General features: G+C 42.3%; 2 protein-coding genes across 5 annotated transcripts in view; one reads left to right on the top strand and one right to left on the bottom strand.

Moving 5' to 3' along the window:
- The window catches only part of NRG1 (neuregulin 1), a gene marked incomplete at its 3' end in the record, with an annotated part of 1,102,492 nt that overhangs the window by 436,907 nt on the left and 647,184 nt on the right, over positions 1–18,401 (bottom strand). The gene's annotated exons all lie outside the window — the stretch shown is intronic.
- The window catches only part of LOC309855300 (uncharacterized protein), a gene marked incomplete at its 5' end in the record, with an annotated part of 90,609 nt that continues 73,631 nt past the window's right edge, over positions 1,424–18,401 (top strand). The window contains one exon of the mRNA XM_082715473.1: positions 1,424–1,647. Coding sequence (XP_082571599.1) covers positions 1,424–1,647 — 224 coding nt within the window. The remainder of the gene's footprint in view (positions 1,648–18,401) is intronic.

Below are 18,401 nucleotides of genomic sequence, written 5' to 3' on the forward strand. Positions count from 1 at the left end.
GACTCCTAATCAGTCCCAGGAAAATCTGCTAAACAGTGGAGAGAAAAAAAATCCATGGATAATATTAAAAAAATAATATCTAGTCTAGTGCTTTATTTCAGACAAAGTTTACTACTTTGGATGAACAATATATGATTTCTGTAACCCACGCCAGAGGCCTGCTTTGTACAAACCTTACCGCTCCATTTGTTCAAGGAAAGGAGAAAATACTCCCTTGGGACCTCTTGGTGGCAAAGCCTACCTGCAGGGTCTTCTGACCTCTCTGAGCCATTCTGCCCCTTCCAGGATTTTGTCTCCCAGAACACCTGTTGCCTCTCTTTCAGATTCAACTGTATCAGTAGATTCTGCTCATTCACTGAAAGTTCCTAATATGTTATTAAAAAGGAGCTCTGCTACTTTGGACAAATCAGCGGTGAGTAACGTTTCAAACTGAGGATCAAAGCGACGACCCCTTAAAAGGGTCATGCTGGAGATGCAGTAGTGTCCGTTGCATTCCTCTTACAAACAAGAGTCCAAAGGAGAAGGAGAGAGGAGCCTCCTGTCTTCTCCAGGTCTGAAACAGAGTAAAGATCTGTTCCCTCCCACCACCATCCTCCAGGGAATGTGCACCTGTTAAAAGACAGGAAACTTTCAGGTCCTTCTAGCTTCTAACCCCATGGGGGTTTCAGAATGCATTGAATTTTCTTGCACTTTCATGGCCTTCTCAATACACCCACACTTTATCACACACTTGTAGTCTAACTGTTCCAAGCATGTTCACCATCTCCCTTCAGTTGTCTCGAAGACAAGATTCCCAATTTCTCTTTGCTAATCGCCATAGTGCTTAGCAGAATGCAGGATACATAAAGGATGCTTTGTAAATACATAAATGAAATAATGTGTACAAAGCCCTTGGCTCAATGGAAGCACATTTTTAAATGTCTCATTCATGCTTTTCCTTCTTTTTTTTTTTTTTAAAGATTTTATTTATTTATTTGACAGATAGAGATCATAAGTAGGCAGAGAGGCAGGCAGAGAGGAAGGGAAGCAGGCTCCCTGCTGAGCAGAGAGCCTGATGCGGGGCTGGATCCCAGGACCCAGGCAGAGGCTTAATTCACTGAGCCACCCAGGTGCCCCCATGCTTTTCCTTCTTGATGCTTTTATCAACTCCCTACTGGGCTCCTAGACATTGTCACTGACCTTGTAGAGGGGAGTAGACAGACAGAGGCAGCATCCCAGTATGTAACATAGATTCCCTGGTAATACCTCTCAGGGGCCAGGCATCATGCTAGATACGGATGCAATGGTAAACCAGACAAGAGGGTCTTTTCAAGGCATTTATATTCCAGGGAGGGAAACTGATAGACAATGGGCATTTCTGATGGACAGTGATGAAACTATGGAGAGGGTAACCACGAGGGGTGGGATAGCTTAGAGGAAGATCATGAACCCTAATCTGGAGGAGGAAGGTCGAGAGCTTCTTAGAAGAGGTAACATTGGAAAGGGAGAGCAGAACGAGAGTCCGAGTCCGCACGGGAGAGAGGAGATGGATTCCTGGCAGAGGCCCACAAGCGAGAGCGCGGACTGTGGAGGAGCTGCGGTCAGGCCGGGCTGTGGGACGGGAAAACAGCTGGGAGGCAAGCTGGACAGGCAGGTGGGGCCGGCGCTGTAAGGACCCATTCGGGAGCCGTCTTCAGTGTCTCCGAGGACATACAACCATTCCTCGGCACGTGAGGAAGAAACACTCTCCCTTCGCTGTCTGTTAGACTTTTGACCTTTGTATAATGAAGCTCAGGAAGAAGCAGCAAGGAACTAATGAATCCGTTTGCCTGAAAAGACCAACAGGATGATTAATGTGTAACCCGTGGGAAGCACGTGGAAGGAAAGATTGTGTAGAGTAATTGTTTACTTCTGTATTAGGGAACGGCTTTGCAGAGGTCACTCGGCTTATTGCTTAAGCCGGCCCAGGAAGTTAATTGAACAGTTCCCTACTCTTCACAGCAGGCCGACCATTTTTTTTAGGTTATTTGCAAAAGCACGATATCAACACGATGGTAACCAAGGGTCGACTTTTCTAGTTGTGAAGACCCTCAGAAATCCACATTTCCATTTTAAAAGTAAGGGAATTGCAAGGCACGCAGCCTATCATGAGCAGGGCTAGGGTGCAAAACCAGACCCCTTGACTCCTGGTCCAGAGCTCTTTTTATAAAGCCACGTTGCCATTAGGCCCCTGAGAAGGGCATTTTTTTTTTCCACTTAAAAGTCAGTATAAGGGTGCCTGGGTGGCTCAGTGGGTTAGGCCTCTGCCTTCAGCTCAGGTCATGATCCCAGGGTCCTGGGATCAAGCCCCGCATCAGGCTTTCTGCTCAGCGGGGATCCTGCTTCCTCCTCTCTCTCTCTGCCTGCCTTTCTGCCTACTTGAAATCTCTGTCAAATAAATAAATAAATAAATAAATAAATAAATAAAGCCAGTCTGCATGGTGCATTGTGGTGTAAAAACTAACAATGTGATTAATTTGATGAAGAAAGGCATCTAAACAGGAGGAAGGAATTTTTTTTTTCAGTTTCCTACAATCTAATTTGTCTTCTGTTATTGATCAAGATGATGTATATTACAAATATGGCAAAAAAAGCCGGACTGAGGGCAGTTAAAACCACCTGTCCAGCATTTGGCTTAAGGCGAAAACTAGCAGTTGCTCTTGTAGAAAGAACACAGAACATTTATATTTTATGCAAAATATAAACATCAATAACAATTTTGTTAAAGAAGGTATAGGAGGCCCTTGAATAATGTAGGGGTTAAGGGTGCCAACTCCTGCACAATAAAAAATCTGTGTATATCTTCTCATCCCCCCCCAAACTCAACTACTAATAGCCCACGTTGACCGGAAGCCTGACCCTTGACAATTGATGAACACATATTTTGTATATAATACATATTACGGACTGTACTCTGACAATAAAGCAAGCCAGAGGAAAAAAAAATCCTGCTAAGAAAACAATGAAGAGAAAATACATTCACAATCCTGTACTGTCTTTATTGAAAAATATCCACAAGTAGGTGGACCCGTGCAGCTCAAACCCAAGTGTTGTTCAGGGTCAGCTGTGTGTGTGTGTGTGTGTGTGTGTGTGTGTGTGTAAGCAGGGGCACTATATACTCATAAATGTATATAGACACACATATTCTTGGAAACTAGAAATAAATGGACTAGAACTGTAACCATAACAGTTTTCTCTGAGATTTCAAAGCTTTTTAATGATCTCTCTTTTTTTTTTTTTTCTCACAACATCCCAGTTCTCTAACCAATATAATGAGAAAAATGTCAGAAGTATGTTAGACATGAATGGATGTCTAAAACTGATAATGTACTACATGCTGCTTGAACGTAATGATAAAAAAAAGCCAAATAATAAAGTAAAATAACATAACATAACATAACATAACATAACATAAATGAATGGATGTTGCAACTTCCTGCTTTAGAAAGAACAAACACATCCTCGAGTGGTCCCCCGGGGACTGGCCCTTCTTTGCTCTTCAGCACACCAGGTGACACCTCGCTTCACTGTCACTGCTGTTCCTGCATCTCAGTCTGTGACAAAAGACCTCGCTCTTTGTGAATGTAAATTTCAAGTATGCTCTCTTCAAAAGGCCGGAACAACTTTGCATTTTTCAAAGGACTTGCTATTTACAAAGCGCCTAACTTCTACTAGAAGGGCAAGGGTGTGTGGATTCAAGTGATTCAGAAAAGCTGGAATAGACTACGTGTTCCTAAGGAGGGAGCCGGGCTTGGCTGCAGGACCAGGGAAGAGCAGTAGCGCCTGTGTCTTAAGGTGACTCACAGGATCGCATTCCCCACATGGGCAGCAACATCGACCATTACAACTCAAAGCTATACTTTAATTCTGAAATGCATAACTTCTCAAATCATGTTAGTATATTTTCATAAAGTGTTATAGTCCACTCCCCACTCCCCTGCTGTAAAGGATGCCCCTCCAGGTGCGGGGGTTGGTAAGTGTCTGACACAGCATCTAAGACTCCCCAGCACGGACTGAAGGCACCACTACCGGATGTGAGAGGGAGCGAAGAGAACAGGACGAGCACCACACGGCTGCCCACCCAGCCGCGAGAAGCAGGCTGTGGGAAGCTCATCTCTCGGGTACCACAGTGTGTGCCCTCCTGCTCAGCATCTTGAGTTCCATTTCTAATAATGCCAGCTTCTGTTAGCTCACAGAAGGACTGGTTAAAGACCCTTGGAAGAAAGTCACCGAATGAGGACAAGCCGGGATGACTGTTTTCAGCACGTTCTAGAAAGTGAACACTTGGACTTCAGAAGAGACCACAAGTCCGTCCTTGAATTCCTTATTATTGCCCCACCTTGTGGCCTTGCCTAGAGACGGTTTTTCAACCGTCTGAGGTCGTCCAAGTTGAGATAATTGGGGTGAGCAAAAATCAAACGTATTATCTATGGAACTGGAAAAAAAATAATGTAAAAAGCAATTTTGATTTCAAGATGTTTAAAAAAGCTGGAAATAGGCCAATAGATAGGAGAGACCGAGAGAGGAATTCTGGCTCAGCGCCGCGTGTTGGGCTGAAATGACATTGGATTTTCCTTTTCACTGGGGGGCTGCGTACCTCGGAAAAGGCAGTTCTCCTGGACAGAAAAGTACCATGGCTTGACTGTCCTGATGAAACAGAGTAGATATGCTGGGCTCTGGGGAGACACAACAAAATCCATCCACCACCCAGAGCCCCAGTGTTTTCAATGAATTGCAAAGCTCATCCTATACCTTGTTCAGAACTGTCCCAGGGTCTCCCATCACACAAAGAATAAAATCCCAACTTCTACTTGATCATCACGCCCTTCATGACCTACCCCTGACTTCTGCAGGGACATTCTATTCACCAGCCTCATGGCCCTTTGTCAGTTTTGTAACTCAACATGCTTCTTCCTTTCCCCAGGGCCTTATACATGCATTTGTCCCAAACCAGATGCTGTCCCCAGATCTTCACATAGCTGGCTCCTCCTTGCATTCAAAGTCTTTACTCAGGCAAAATCTTTACTTAGGCAAGACTAAGCACCCAGTAGAAATCAGCAGGCACTCTCCTGGGTATCATAACTTCTTCTTCTTCTTCTTCTTCTTTTTTTTTTTAAATGGTACCTCTCCTGCTAGCTTTGTTGTTTGTTTCATTTTAGCTGTCCTGCTAGAGTATATATTGCTAGAGGATAAGTCTCCCCCGTCTTGTTCACCAGGTCATTTCTAGCCTCTAAAGAAGTACTTAGCGCATAACAGGAATCTAATAAATCTTGGTTGAATGAATGACTGATGAATGAATGGCACAGTTTTTTCCTTTGAGCACCTCTGGTCGATAGAACTGAGGAAGGTGCAAACAGAATTGTATCTGGCGTGATCTAGAGGCACAGAAGAGGTGCCTTTCACCCAGCGAGGGGTTTGGGGAGAGAAAAGCGTGAACTAAGAGTGGAAACATGAAACCACAGGGGTGTGAAGGCAGGAGGTCAGGAGTTCAGGAGGACGCAGCCATGGAAGGTGTTCAACGGAAAAGGTAAGATCTTCCACTGAGCTCAGGTGATTAGAGGAGGTAAGAGCTAGCCAGACCTGAAGAAAGGATTAAACATCAGTATTATTTAGTTTTATTACCCTGTTGCTTCTTATTCCCGGGTGGGGGAGGACTCTCACGGAGGTATACATTCGGCAAAACCAGACATCAGTGAGGAAGAAATTTGATGTGCTTTATTTCTAACAAAGTTGTTCAACACTTCTGTTGGCTTTTCTGATTTTTCTCCAAACCTCTACTACCTGCACTGGGTCAGTGGCAAAGTATATCCCAACTCTAACTCTCCTCAGAAATTAAGCGGTCATATACTCCGGTCAGATCTGTCCTTACGGGACTGACAGTCTCCTGCACTGCATTTCATGCCCGCACGGATACAAGGCTCGCATGCAGCATGATTCAACACTGTGCCTTTTCTGCACCCTGGAAAAGTTGCCAAACATTTTACAAAGAATGGGCATATGAATAGGATATCAGATAGAACTTTTGTTGAAACAAGTTCTTTTTTCTTTGCATTCCATTCAAAACAACAAAACCAAAAAGTCAACCCGTCATATATTATATAAAAATTATTCACAAAATGTTTGCCTTGTTTGAGGGCTTTAGCAACAAGCTCCTTGTCTCCCTCCCCCCCGCCATTCTTCTCATTCATGAAAATGATGATTCACACCCGGGCCCCGCAGAGAGTGGGGCAGTGGTGGTTCAGAGACAGCCCACCTCTCCTGCGCAGGTGGGAAAACAGCCCTACAGTGAATCAAGTTCATTGAGCAAAACTAGGAGAAAATATTTGCCTGGCAATCCAACACGCCTCTCTCTGTGCTTGTCCAGACAGAACTAGGGTGGACTTAACATTTTTTTCCTTTTTGTCAGAAATGCGTGTTTAAATTGTGTATTTTCGCAAAAGAGTGTCCGTCGGTGGGGATTTTCAAGCTACAGGATTGGCGTCATCACAGCTGAAACAGACAGGAAGGGAGCTGATCATGTGTTCCACACTTAGCAACTGTATATTAGTTCTCTAGAAAACGGAAATGGTCCAACAATATTTACTCATGTTAGGCCTGGAAGGAGTCCACCATGCTGATGAACTTTTGATTTGTTGGAAAAGGTATCTTTTTTTTTTTTTTTTTAAGATTTTATTTATTTATCAGAGAGAGAGAAGGGGAGAGAGCGTGCACAGGCAGACAGAATGGCAGGCAGAGGCAGAGGGAGAAGCAGGCTCCCTGCTGAGCAAGGAGCCCGATGTGGGACTCGATCCCAGGATGCTGGGACCATGACCTGAGCCGAAGGCAGCTGCTTAACCAACTGAGCCACCCAGGCGTCCCTGGAAAAGTTATCTTAAAAAAAAAAAATGGCAGGAGGAAGCCTATGTGATCAGTGGTCAAGAAGGCAGCTGTCAAAAATGGAAGCCAGGGTCGCCTGGGTGGCTCAGTGGGTTAAAGCCTCTGCCTTTGGCTTAGGTCATGATCCAGGGGGTCCTGGGATCGAACCCTAAATCAGGCTTTTCACTCAGTGGGGAGCCTGCTTCCTCCTCTCCCTCTGCCTGCCTCTCTGCCTACTTGTGATCTCTGTCAAATTAAAAAAAAAAAAAAGAAAGAAGAAAGAAAGAAAGAAAGAAAGAAAGAAAGAAAGAAAGAAAGAAAGAAAGAAAGAAAGAAATGGAAGCCAGGCTCAAGAGTTGAACGCATCAAAACGGCCTTTGGTGAGGTAGCATGGAGGGAATGTTCCACAGACCAGAAAGCAAGAGCAGTCTAGCACACACAGCCGGAGCACGAGCACCTTGCAAGATGTTGACCCCTGCTCTCTTCCCATCATCTCCCCCAAGGGAAACCATAGCACTGAGGAGCTCACTGGTTTTTTTGTTTGTTCCCTATCTCTTTTCTGTCATGCCACAAGAGAAAGACCTCCTATCAGAACAGCCTGGAACACATGTTTGTGACGGCAGCTACGTCGGGAAGATCCTGGACACAAGTGACGGTGCATGTGAAGAGTTAAGACGAGAAAGAAAGCTCCTGTGGAAGAGAAGCACCCAGCCCACGGCAATGCTTTCAGGCTCTGGAAAGGGAGGAGGCCCGGTGGAGAGCACTGAGTTGTGGGAATCACAGGCTGTCCTTGTCGTCAAAGGAAAGAAGACCTACAAAGACATAACAATGCGTACAGCTGAAGCAGATGGGATCAGAGAATGTATGAATAATCAATATCTGGCAGAGGAGAGGATGAGATAGTGTCTAAGATAGAACATGCTTTGGAGAAAATGACAAGGAAATGCAGAGAAATGAAGAGCCCAGTGAAGCCATACACGGCAGCTCATCCGGAGGGCATAGTCAAGAAGGTAGAATGACGCAAGTCCAATGAATTTTAAAAATCATTACTGTCAGATAAGTTACAGAGTCTTTGAAAGTGAGGCAGCCTGAATTTATTGATGTTTATTAAACGGAGAGTAAGGCGATCGAAGCAGACACAATCCAGTTTCCATTTTAGGAAGGCCCCTGGCAACGTCTAACCCCGAGTGGAAAGCGGGAAAGCCGAGAACCGCTGGAGAGAAACGGGAGTGGGTGAGTGCCGGGTGAAAACGAAGCACGGTTCCCACTTTCCAGACCAGATTAGAAAAGCAGCCTCACCCAGGGTGGTCGGGTCTGGCCAAGCTGAGCAGCGCTGATAAACCTCATGTATCTCTGGAAAGTTCTGGGCTCCGGGAGGGTTTACAATCAAGGGCAGAAAGGTCGTACGGTTGGTGCGGGCGGTTTCTCATGTTCACAGATACACTATCTAAGGAGGCAGGTCAGCCGTCATCACAGAGACAGACGGCAAGAGGTAATGAAAATGTGCGAGTGCCGAGAATGCCTAGGGACCCCGCTCCTTTCTTTGGCCCCGATTCTGCTTCTATGAACCTGTGTGTGTGTGTGTGTGTGTGTGTCTTCAAGCTACCCTCAAAGCAACTCAACACCAGCAACCAGGGCTGGACTTTGGAAGTCACCTGGTCTAATGTCTATTCCACAAGTGAAAAAAAAAAAAAGAGAAAAAAGAAAAACAGAACACGGAACACGGCCCGTCTTTGACAGAGAGGCTAGTGACAGGGCCATTTCCACAAGGTAAGAAGCAGCCCGTTCAGTAATGCCTCTTGCTTTCTCCAGAGTGTTCCCACTTTGTGACAGTGCCACTTTTACTTCAGATCAATCAGTCTCACACGCAGCGCAGGGAGACAAAAGCTTCTGACCCACACAGGAAGGATGACTGCTTCGATGGGGGAGAGGTGCGGTCGCCGGCGTTCTCTTTGCTGACTCACTTGCACATTCTGACTATACACATTCCAGAAAATGCCCCAGGCCCCAGATTTCCAGGTGAACCACCCTTTTCCCATTTCTCATTGGCCGCATGGACACTTTTGATTTGAACAAGGAGTGGTCCTTTGTATGTGAGGCAGGTTGGGCCCGCTCTCTGGTTTTCCTCTCGAGGATAAAGACGGTCTCCTTTAGACATTATTTCCATGGGGTGGTTTCCTTTTGCCATGATTTATCAATGGATTCCACAAGGGGAAGCTGAGCACATATGGGCAGGTTAAGATACTTTTAAAGAAACCAGAAATGTGCCCTGGGAGGAGCATGACAAAAAAGCCCCTCAAAGCCTTATGATATCTGCACAACTCTTCAACTAAGAGGTGAGAATAATGGTGTTTTTCTTTTTTTTAATGTCTCAAAAGCCTCCCCTTATTAAAAATCTAGTAGGGATTAAAATTTCAATTAAATTTAAGCCCTAAGAGAAAAAGAAAGTTCTAGAATAGACTTGATAAAACCGTGGACCATGAATCTTGTGGATGTGGTCCTTCAATTAATAAAATCTTCTTTGGCAACACTCTTAATTGATTAATTGATTGATTGATTGATTGATGAACATTTGCTCCTGCAAAAACATTCTTCTGAAAATTAAGCAGCTCACAAAATTAGGATCAGCCTCAGTCCTCCTTTTCCTATCACTGCTAAAACATCTTTATCCTACTTCTTACCTCAACCTTAAATAGAGTCAAGGCCTTCCAGAAGCAGAGACTCAGAATTAAAATGAAGAGAGGAGGAAAAACATTATAATGTATTTGCAGTCATACTCTTCAATAAACCATGGTGTCATTTACCCAATTCTCTGTTGTCCAGGCTCAACACAAAGCCCTGAACCCACTGATTTCAATAATGCTTTTATGGGAAGGCTAGTTGATGCCCAGCTGGTAGCAGATTCAGAAAAGGAGTTCTGATTTAATGAACTTGCATGTTTCCTTACGGCCCATTCGAATGCTAACAAGTAGTTAAATTCTTTCCCTATGCAACAAATCATTATTTTCTTCTTAAGGGGATTTTACTCTGGGTTGATGCAAGAAAGAAATTGGCCTGATCTTTACATTTGCCAGTTAAATGCACCTTTTCCAGTAGAGAACGTGATTTGAGTCATCTCCAGTGAATTCCCACTGGCAACAAACATTTATAAAGGCATACTCTTATAACTCATTATGTCCATGTTTAAAGAGAATCTGAGATTAAATAATGCAATAGAAAATTCCTTTTGAAAAAACTTGCTAAGAACAGTTAAGGGTCATACACAACTCCATGCCATTTACTCAGATTATGCTAAGAAAACAGTTACTGGATAAACACTTGGAGCCTTGATGATGATCTTAAATGTTTTAAATATAGAACTGAGGTCTTATACATTTGCAATGCTTCCCAACATGTCCCGCTGCATATTCTGATCGGGAAGAACACAGATGCAGTTTGCAGAAAGGGTCACTTCTTATAACTAACAGGTTTCTCTTTTGTGTAAAGGGCTTGGTCATAGCTCATCTCCCACCCATGTGGGTACAAAGCAGAGTTTACAACTCTGCGATCTTTTTTACTCAAAAGTACCATAGACTGCCTGTCACTCTGTGAATAACCAATGAGTTACTTTCCCCAAGAAACTTACAGCTAAGGTCTTGTAAGTGTCCCTAGTGTGTAGAACAGGAGCTATTCAAAGCTAAAGCTTTAACAAAATGACTATTTCAGAAAACGGCAACAGTTATTCCTGACAAGGGGATGGCATTCTTTAATCAATTACAACCTCCGCTCTGTCTATGCTCAAATAATGCTTAGTGTTTACAGCCCACAATCTCATTTTTCACGTGTCCCCGAGGCTTCTATTTCTTCCTGTTATTTACTTTCTCTGCCACGTAAAGTGTCTTCGGGGATGTGCGCGGGTAGAAAGCCTTGCTTAAAGATTTTGGTGACACTTTAAAGATTCATCTGTTGCCTAGGTGGGAGGTAGTCATAGAAGAAAACCAGAATAAATCCTGTTTTTCTCTTGATGAAGTACAACAATTATGAAGATAAATGTTTGGTTATGCTCACTTGGCTGGAATTAGCTCCTCTGTCCTGGTAAGTTCCCATTTTTCTCAATCATTTTGGTTAGCTAACCTCATTGGAAGTAGTGTTAACAATCCCGGAGTGTCCAGTCTCGCATCGCAGCGGTTTTTCAGCTTTGTGACACATCCCCCAGGACTGATTCTAGTTGGAAGGCGTAGGGAGCATGTATGTGGATTCTGAGTGAAATCTTTTGGCAAGAGGGTATGGGTGAGGCTTTAAAAAGTCAGAGGAGGTATATGCCTGCCATAGGTTCTCTCTAAACTAGCTGGTACTTATCCCGGTCAATTATTTCTATCCCCTTCGTCATTCAGAATGATTCAGTTTGAACCTTATTCTTCCCTCGTCATCTAACTACTGAAAAATAACTGCTTCAGGGAATTAACTTAATATTTTTTTCCTTCCTCGTATATGTCTGCAATGTCACATCTTCTGTCCAATACTGTTCCTTTACTTTGACTTTTTAAATGGGGCTGATTTACTCTAAGGTTACTTTCTAGAGGGGTTGTCTTTACTAATTAATTTGGTTAATATGCAAATATATGGGATATAAAATCTTATTTTTCGGGTTTATTTCTCCACAGGAGTCAAATTTACCTTTAATCTCCAACTTCGTGTGAGATCTATGTTCCAAGATCTATCTAGAGCGAACACATTTGTTTTGTTGTTTATGGTTCTTAGGGGAAAAGTGGCTCCAAGGATTTTTCATCAAGAAGAACCTCCTGCTAATCTCTTTGTATGGAAGGTTAATTTAAATAGAAAGGAAATACAATTCTGAGTGACTGATACATAGCCTCTTATTAAAATGCGAAGAACTATGGTAACTCTGGGAGATGAGAATTTGCTAATCCTCAGCATACAATTGAAACGGTATCATCTCCATAGTACAGTTTTGAAAAATAGGGTTCAGAAGATGAAAGTGGGGGTGCCTGGGTGGTATCTGCCTTTGGCTCAGGCAATGATCCCAGGGTCCTGGGATGGTGCCCCAGGTCAGGCTCCCTGCTCAGCCGAGAGCCTGCTTCTCTCTCTCCCTCTACCTGCCACCTGCCATCATAGGCCCCAGCCCCTGATCTCTTTCTTGCTCTATCTCAAATAAATAGATAAAATCTAATATATGCATATATTTTTATATATATGTAAATTATATATATATGTATATGTGTGTGTATGTATATATATATATATATATATATATATATATATATATATATAATTTTTTTTCCCCAAAGAACAGATGAAGGGAAGAAAGAGGAGTAAGAACTGTAAGCAAGCTCCCTCTGACTCTGGAGTCAATTCTGCAAGGCCTTGATTCAGTACCACTCCAACTTTAAGTTGAAAATTCTTTGCTTAATAGATTTTCCAAATTGGAGATGTCTTGCAGCTTCATTTAATGCCAAGATAATTTTAGAGAATAGTACTATGTAAAACAGCAAATGAAAAATAATTGCAGAAACAACTACACGTGGAAACGCCAATTAGCCAATAAATTCACTTAATTAGTCTTAATAGTTTCTTTTGCTCTTTAAGATGCTATTTAATACTTTAATGCTATTGTATGTGCATTGCATATTTTAAAACGTTTTATTTAAATGACGGCCTTATAGATCAACTAACAGTCCTATTCGTTTAAAAACAAATCTTGAATTACTTCACTTTCCAGTAGTACTGTTTGCAAAGTATTCTAATTACGTTGCATGTGACTGCCTAAGGAATGAATGATTGCTCCTTACAAAAATAAGAATGCAATGTGATTAATCCTAAATGGAGAGAATTGTATGGGCCCACTTTGCCCTTTCCAGTAGTTTTTGTAGCTATGATTTGGAATTGACTAGATCTGTACTATCCCCTCCACTACCCACGCTACAAAGGGAAATGTGGACTGCAGTGGTCTTAAGATGGGCTTTTTGGCTGCAGAAGGATGCGGAGATAGCCACAGGGAACAGGAGATCATTACAAAACTTGACTCCCATTTCTACCTGCCTGTCTGCAACTGAGATAAACAGCTCCAGGCAATGGGGTTTGGAATCCCTGGGAGGGAACTAAGAAGGCAGCAGGGGCAGACAAGCCACCTAAGTGAGCAAGTACTGTCTTCACTCAACACCTACTTGCTGCCTTTTAATATACTCCCTTGGCATTTTGACTTAGATAACTAATTATATATAATCCCCAGACACCTGGCCTGGCCTCTGCTTGGAACAAACTGCATTGATAGATCTACTATGTAAATGACCCCAGGCAGAAAGCAGTACCAAGAGGCAAACTCCTTTTCTGATCTTACTCAGACCCGAAGGGATGGCCATTATTTATTGCCAAAATATTTTAATCAGTCACTAAATAGATCACTATGAACTTGCCGGGGTTATTCTAGGATTTGACAGGGCAATCCAGAATTTTAAATTTTGGATAAATACAAAAAGTTTGGATACACAAATTAAACATAGTTAATGATTACAAAAAAGGCTATGATTTAAAAATATGCATTAAAGGGGTGGCTCAGTGGGTTAAAGCCTCTGCCTTCAGCTCAGGTCATGATCCCAGAGTCCTGGGATGGAGCCCAGCATCGGACTCTCAACTCAGCAGGGGGCCTGCTCCCCCCCCCCCCCGCCTGCTTCTCTGCTTATTTATGATCTCTGTCAAATAAATAAATAAAATCCTTTTAAAAATATGCATTAAAATCAGTATTTCGAAATGTTTGTTTTGGGATGGCAGGATTTTTAGTGTTTCATTTTTCTCTTTGTGTATTTTCCAAGGTTATATACCAAGCATGCATATCTTTTACATTAGAAAAAACAGCGAACAGTCCAAACAATAGCAACATAGACTTTTCTTTGTATTAAAGAATGTCTTGAATGTCCCTTCCTTAAGCTACTTTTTCCTATTATATCCCCTTTCACAACAGAAATTAATATGTTAGTGTACACATCTGCACATAGATACACATGGTTTCAACATTTTACGTTCCTGCTCACAGACTTTCAACGACTGCCCTGCACAGCCAGGAAATTCGCACACAATCTGGCCATGAACTCCTTAATGTTATGCGGATCCACGGCGAGTCTGATTTACACGTCCTGCCAATGAAAGAATTGGTACGGCTTATTTCGGTGTGTATCTACACATGACAGGGGAAGTTGGTTAAGGGGTTATTTTCACACAAGAAAACAATCGAGCCCTTTAAAATCCTTTCCAATCGCTTGTCTTCCCTGGAAACCGAAGGACCAGAATGCCATCATAATATTATGACTTCCAACGAAATATACAAAGGACGTAATCGAAGTGAATTGTATTTTGAAGATTCAGCCAGAAAGTGAAAGCCTACTTAGAAGATGTTAGATCTCTTCAGTTGTTAAATGGGAGGTTGAGGGGCTACAAGAGACTCATCCCCAATCTTCTGCGCTGAGAGAAAGTGAACTTGAGCAAGAAATGAGTGTGAAGAAACCAGTCCTCACCTAACTTCCAACTTTCCCCCAGCCTCTTTGGTGTGTTCACACTGCCATTGACCCAATGTTTTTCTAGATATGTTACCATGGAGCAAAGGTTAGATCCATAAAGAAAGTGCTCCTTTACCTTGACCTGTTTTATTTGGGAAACTTTTGTGTGTGTAAAAAAGAAGTCATTGCATAGTTTGGAAAAACCTCACAAATAACTTGAAGTCTTATCAAATTTTAATCATCTTTGCTGAAAATTTTGTCTTAGGAACTACACTATCCCTGAATAATCATTTTTTTTTCACTACAACAATCCAAGTAACATTTTATTTATTTTTTTTAAAGATTTTATTTATTTATTTGACAGAGGGAGAGATCACAAGTAGACAGGGAGGCAGGCAGAGAGAGGAGGAAGCATGGTCCCCGCTGAGCAGAGAGCCCGATGCAGGGCTCGATCCCAGGACCCCGAGATCATGACCTGAGCCGAAGGCAGAGGCTTTAACCCCCAAGTAACATTTTAAATGATTTCAACACAACTGGTCGTTAAAGTGATGCTTAATGACAACAATAGCAAAGAGAGGATCGTAAATAACCCATTACTCTCAGAATGCTTAAAGAATTCCTAAACATAGGTCTTCGTTTGGGAATGTTAAGATTTGTAGTGTTTGAGATACGTTTGAGACATAACATGATGTCGAACATAAATAAGGTTTCAGTTCCTAGGGTCGCTATTTTGGAGACCAGCCCAGTTTCAGAGGAATACCGGCAGAATACCATTTCTTATTAGAAAACATAGCAGTTATGAGAAAAACAAAGAATTAAGGGTTTACAAAGAACTAGAAATGGTTCTTAAATGATCCAAGTCTACCCAGAGCCTCTGCCGGCAGTAATTGGATTTGGCTGACTAGTGCTGAGAGCAGAGCAAACAGATGTGAGGTGATCGAGCAGAACTGGCTCTTCTCAGTTTAAACAACCCATTATGGGAAGATAATGATGTGTGCAACTGGTAGTCACTGGAAACGCTTCCAATTCAGACCAAGTAATAAGACTAAGATGCTAATATATTTGATTCTACACAGGGTTGGAATCTAGTTGCTAAAAAGTTATTTTCAAACAATGATGGACCAGGTGTGCCTCAATAAATCAGATTTTTAGGACTTTTGGAGATAATTTAATGACGAGGTTTTTTTTTTTTTAATCCCTCTTATATAAATTATGACCAGACTCTAGTCTTCTCATAAATAAGATTGACAGCTCTTTGCAATCTGGCTACCAGAAACAGCCAGGATGCATTTTAAAAATCTTAATTACTAATTTGGAATATTCATGCAATTGATGAAAATGCCTTTTCCTAGAAATGGACCAAGTGATGATGTCAAAGTTTAACATGTCTTAACTTTTTATTAAAATCACGTAAAATCACTGTCTGGGTATCCTGTGACTAGTATAACAAATTACTCCAAAGCGGGTGGCTTAAAACAACAGAAATGCTGAGCTGGTATCTGACCAAAAAAAACAAAAACAAAAACAAAAAACCAAACCAAATCCAGAACTGTATTGTCTCACAGCTCTGGAGAGAAGTCCAAGAAGTCCAAGTCCAAGATGAGGCAGGACCACTTCACCTGAGCTCTAAGGGAAGGATCAGTCCCTTATCTCTAGTTTCTGGTGGCTGCTGGTATTCCTTGGCTTGTGATCATACTATCATTCCTTTTTATTCTGTCTTCACATCACCTTCACTTCTCTGTGTCTGTCTCTAAATTCTCTGTTTCTTTTATAAGGATACAAGTGATTGCATCTAGGGTCCCCTTGGGTAATCCAGGCTAAGGGTTTCCTCTTATGTTCTGTAACGTAATCTCATCTTATGCCATATCAAGTAACACTCATAGGGTCCAGGGATTTGATATGGATGCCCTTTGGGAGGCCATTTTTGGGCCTTACCCCACTGTCCTCATTCCATTGTTCCTGAATATTTGTTAGAGTCACTCCAACTCAACATGCTCCTCAATGTCTCTCAACAGAGATACTGACAGATATACTATCTTGGATTCCATTTAGTGTCTTATGTTGTACTATTCACCATTGGAATTCTGGAATTTTCATTTCTCAAGGATTTTAGTTGATGCTTGATTGTACTTGATGAGAAAGAAAGGAAGAATGAATGGAAGAGGGAAGGAGGGAAGAAGAGGAACAGGGGAGGGGGTAGAGATGGGGTGGGAGTATGGTGAGAAGGAAAGATACCAGTTGGCTATGCCGACTGAGACAACTGAATCAGATGTAGTGTGATAATCAGTCATTATTGTTGAGATATCCCAAACCACAATATGGGTTTTTGTTTTGTTTTCGTTGGTTATGTATGTAGGGTCTATGAGGTATGGTTTTCTTCACATCAGCAACTACATAGTTCAAGTCACTGGCATTACCACCAGCAGAGAGGGCATCTATAAATGTAGTATTTGTAGTAAAATTCAGCCTAAGTGGAATAATCAGTTTTATTTAATCTTTTGGAAGGGTGGAATAGACTGATTTCTACTTGGTTGTCTTTTTTTTTTTTTTTAAGAGTCTTTTGATTTATTTGACAGAAAGAGAGATCACAGCAGAGAGAGAGGAAGGGAAGCAGGCTCCCCGCTGAGCAGAGAGCCCGATGCAGGGCTTGATCTCAGGACCCTGAGATCATGACCTGAGCTGAAGGCAGAGGCTTAACCCACTGATCCACCCAGGTGCCCCTCACTTGGTTGTCTTGCTCTGAGTTTTATTGATATTAATAAAATTAGTTTTAAGAAGATAATAAAAATTAGAAATTAAGTCTATTCATTTTTGTAGAGGGTTTGGAGGGGGGAGCAACGGTGTTCCCGCTCTGCCCCCCTCTTATAAGGCGTGGGATTGAACTGGTTATAACAGAGGATACCAATTTCTCTTAATCTGTAATGAAGAGCTGTCTCACTGAGAGCTTGTGCTATAAACGTCTGTAACGGGCGCTGCCAGGAAGCCTCTCGGCGACAGTGAATAGGTATGCTCATTTTCGACTTTATATTTTTCAATTGCTGTTTGCCTTAAATCATTTGCCATATAGGACCAAGAGCAGATACAAATTTAAGAAGAGCTGTTGACTTCAGAATTAATAGGCTCAAGAGATCACACTGATTCAGTCCCTTTATTTTAGACTTTATAAATCTATATCAAGATGGTTTATAAACAGGGGCGCCTGGGTGGCTCAGTGGGTTAAGTGACTGCCTTCAGCTCAGGTCATGATCCCAGGGTCCTGGGATGGGGAGTCCTGCACCGGGCTCCTTGCTCAGTGCACAGCCTGCTTCTCCCTCTCTGTCCCTCCTCCCTGCTTGTGTGCACGCTCTCTCTCTCTCTCGCTTTGCTCTCTCTCTCTCTCAAATAAATAAATAAACTCTTTTTTTAAAAAAAAGATGGTTTATAAGCAAGCAAGAATTGAAAGTCTTATCTATTTGATAGTCTATAAAAGCCTGAAGGTTCCAAGTCAGTCATTTCAAAGTGTGTGTCAGTAGAATACATAATGGTTAATTCTATATGTCAGCATGACTAGACCCAGATATCTGATCAAACACTATTCTGGGTATTTCTGTGAAGGGGTTTTTGGATGAGAATAACACAAGAGTGGGTGAGTAACGTAGAATGTTCTCCCTAAATCGATGGGCTTTGTGCCATCAGATGAAGACCTTCATAGAACAAAATGGCTGATCTCGCCGCCACCTCTCCCTGAGTAAGAGAGTATTCCTGCCTTGAATGGGGCCTCAGCTTTTTCTGCCTTCAAACCAAAACAGAAACACTGGCTCTTCTTGGGTGTAGAGCCAACTGCCCTTCAGACTTGAACTACACACCAGTTGTCCTGGGGCTCCAGATTGCCAACCCCAGATCCTGGAACTCGTCAGCCTCCATAACTGCATGAGCCAATTCCTGATAATAAACATACATCTACATCTATATCTACGTATCAATATCCACACGTATACATACATTTAATTCTGTTTCTCTGGAAAACTCTGACTAATTCAACGACACTTTGATGTTGCA

This window comes from Mustela nivalis, assembly GCF_964662115.1.
Source record: "Mustela nivalis genome assembly, chromosome: 20".
In the NCBI taxonomy this organism is placed as follows: domain Eukaryota; kingdom Metazoa; phylum Chordata; class Mammalia; order Carnivora; family Mustelidae; genus Mustela; species Mustela nivalis.